The 3369-nt window shown below is 34.7% G+C and overlaps 1 protein-coding gene across 3 annotated transcripts; it reads left to right on the forward strand.

Annotated features, from left to right (window-relative positions):
- Positions 1-328: 328 nt before the first annotated feature.
- LOC104101214 (ethylene-responsive transcription factor ABR1-like) lies at positions 329-3087 on the forward strand. Of its 3 annotated transcripts, none has more exons than XM_018772442.3 (2): positions 329-1575; positions 2066-3087. In XM_018772442.3, the coding sequence occupies exons 1-2, from the start codon at positions 1050-1052 to the stop codon at positions 2875-2877; spliced, it is 1338 nt and encodes a 445-aa protein (XP_018627958.1). In that variant the 5' UTR covers positions 329-1049; the 3' UTR covers positions 2878-3087. The 3 variants fall into 3 exon arrangements, with proteins under 3 accessions (XP_018627958.1, XP_009606952.1, XP_009606951.1); XM_009608657.4 differs by having other exon boundaries at positions 331-1575; positions 2063-3087; XM_009608656.4 differs by having other exon boundaries at positions 333-1575; positions 2060-3087.
- The last annotated feature ends 282 nt before the right edge of the window (positions 3088-3369 follow it).

Here is a 3369-nt window from a genome sequence, read left to right on the forward strand (position 1 = left end):
ATCATTATATTTTTGTAATCATAAATCATTTAATAATTGTGATTTTAAATAATTATAATATTTGTGTGATTATAAAATTTATTATTAACGATAAAAAAAATATGATTACATAAATTTAAAAATATGATAGAATCAAAGTTACACCGCTAGTTTGTAAGAAGTTTATTCGTAACAAATTTAATGAACCTAAGTTGTGGTTGGAAAAAATAAAAAGGAACCAACGGTTTGGAAAAAAGAATTGTACCAAGTTGGGGTTGAAAAAAACAAATTGAACCAAGTTGAAGATGAAAAGAGAGGAGAGTTAAAAAAAAGGAAAAAAGAAAAAGATAAAAGGAGAATTCAAGTTGAAGATGAACTCTTTAAACACTGTCTTCCTCTTTCTCTCTCCTTGTATAAACCGACATGAGTTCGAAAGGTCGAAAGCAGATGCATGTAACTTCATCATTTTCAGTCAAAGTACAACCAACGGTGGGAACATACCTCTCTGAGTCGGTCGCTGTATTGTTGTTTTTTTGGCAGGCATCAAATCTTTCTTTTTTATTTACTATTTAAAGAAATTTAATAAAAATACAAAGCTGAGTATATTTAACTATTCTTTGTACAATATAGAGATTGGCACCAAACTTCGTGCACTTCTATTAACAGAAAGTAGCACGAAGATTCAACTATTCTCTTCACGGCTGTTCAAGTTTGAATTTTCCTCCTTATATAGCCGTTTGTAAGGGAATTTTTCTCAGTTATCTCCTCGAAAATTTTATATCTGTAAAAAAATTCAGTTTTCTACTGTGTGCATGTGCTCCAAATCAAGTCAAATACCATAAGGAAGCCCATCAATTCAGAAAGATACGTTTTGGGTTGGTCTTATTTTTGAGCTACGGAAAGTGTTCGACGAAATTAATTTTGTCAGAGTTCAAAGTCGGTGGCTTCAGATTCTGCAGAAACGGTATTGTGTTGAAGAGAAGCTGAAAAGGGTATTTATAATTCACCAAAAAAACATCTGGGTTGGTGTTATTTTGTCGTAATTTTGTCTAGTTTGAAGCGGGTCGTACATGTGCTTATTAAAGGTGGCGAACCCAAGAAAATCCAGCGAGTATGTCAGATTTACAGATACAGGCGATTCAGAAACTACTACAACCACCGCCGCAGAAGGCGGTGCTCAGCCTTATGGACAAAGCGACCAATGTTTCGAAGAAATGATTCAACAACAAATACAACAGGAAGCTGACTATTTGCTATCAACTTCTTCGGCGATGCCGATGTTTACAGGGTACAGTCAGACAAGAGAGATGTCGGCAATGGTGACAGCGCTGACCCATGTGGTATCGGGTTCGAATTACCGACCCGATATCAGTGGTTCCGTTACGACATCGTTTGGTGGTGGTGGTTCTGGTATTTATTCAGCAAATTCGCCATCTTCAGCTTATTCATCTACTAGCTCAGGGTCTAGAGCTGGACAAAAGAGAAGCCGTGATCAAGAAGAAAGTGTTACTCAGATATTGGAACAAAGTCATCAAGGGGTTTATGGAGGGTTTGGAGAATTTAGAGGTGGCTTGCCATCTTCCTCTGTTAAAGCTGGTTAGTTCCATAACATTCTTTAGTTCTTTTGTGCTTTTATTTTTTGTTGTCCTGTCCTCTGTTTTGTAGTTTTCGATCTTTGTGCTTAAGAGCATAATTTCCTATTCATTCTCAACTTCATTTACTTCTTCTCACTGTTTATACTATATTAATTATTTCATGAAGTTAGTTCGATTTGCTTCCTTCTTCCCAAGTTCAGTTTTGACACTCCTTCATAAAACTTCTGTCCCATTTCTGCTCGTTTTTGCTGTCCCTCAGTGTAATAGAAAAAAAAGATTAAGCGAATTCTTTTTTGAGGTTTTCTTAGTTTTATGCTAATTTTTATTCGATGGTATTATTGCATGTATTTGAAAGATGTGAACAGTGCATTACCATAACTATATTTAATTAAATCTCGAGTTTAACATTTCAAATATCTAGCACTAAGTTTTGTTTTTTCTTTGTCCTCAATTTTGATTAAGTATGATTTATTAAATTTTGACAGAAGAAGCTACAAGTATGGTGGCACCAACCATTTCCACCATTACAACAGTTCCAGCTTTCACAACCACAACCACAACAGCAGAAATAGCAACTACAGCAGCTGGTGGTACAAGTGAAGAAACAGGAGGAGAGAGGAGAAGGAGATACAGAGGAGTAAGACAAAGGCCATGGGGAAAATGGGCAGCAGAAATAAGAGATCCACATAAAGCAGCTAGAGTTTGGTTAGGTACATTTGATACAGCAGAAGCAGCAGCAAGAGCATATGATGAAGCTGCTTTAAGATTCAGAGGCAACAGAGCCAAACTAAACTTCCCAGAAAATGTTAGATTATTACCACAAATTCAAGCTTCTCAACCTACTACAAGATTAGCCATTTCTAGTTCCTCAACTTCAGCTTCTCAATTTTCATTTATGGCTCCAATATCTCAACCAACACCATTTTTCCAACCTCCTCATCATCATCAGCAACCAATCCAAAGTTCAGATATGACAAGAGATTATTGGGAATATTCACAGTTACTACAAAATCCTGCTGATTTTTTTGATCAACAACAGCCTTCAAGTTTGGTGGAGCAAATGTTTTTTGCTTCATCTAGGGCTGTATTGCATTCAAACACAACTTCTTCTTTAGGTAACTCTGCAGCTTCTTCTACTTCCTCTCCTTCATATCCCCTGCTATTTTCAGGTCAGCAATCTAGTTATTACAGGCCACAAACTAATCAAAATCAAGGCACCAGCAGTAGTAGTAGCAGCAACAGCTCCAATTTTTCTGCACCATTTTGGAGCAGTTCCAGCCATTATCCACCCTCTTCTAGTTAATTCTCTCTTTTTTTTATAAATATTTTCATATATTTTTTATCTTTATTTTTTTGAAAGATAGTCAACTTTTTTTCTTTTTAGATATTGGTTCATAATTTTATTGTACTTTGTACTTCACATGTAGGAAGATTAGAGGTAGGCAGGGATCTATTATTGACATTATTATTGTCATTATTTTGGAAGAGTGAAAGGTTTCTTACAGAGTTTTAACTTGTGTGTCCTGTATAATGTTAACTAACAGCAAACATGTAACTTTTTGTAAAGAGTAATTAAGTTTAATTTGGTTCCTACCGATAAAAAGTTTAATTTGGTACTCCTTGCGGTCCCTTAAATTGATTTTTTTGGGGTCTTTTTTTGTGATCCATATTATTTGATTTTTTTCAAATATCAAGAAAAAATTAATTTTTTTTTTTAAAATTGCCCTGAGGTAAAGAGTTTAGAAGTATTTGTTGTATTTTCAATGAATAAATTAAGATTAATATGGTCAATTTT

The sequence above is a fragment of the Nicotiana tomentosiformis genome, chromosome 12, assembly GCF_000390325.3.
Source record: "Nicotiana tomentosiformis chromosome 12, ASM39032v3, whole genome shotgun sequence".
NCBI classification, from domain to species: Eukaryota; Viridiplantae; Streptophyta; class Magnoliopsida; order Solanales; family Solanaceae; genus Nicotiana; species Nicotiana tomentosiformis.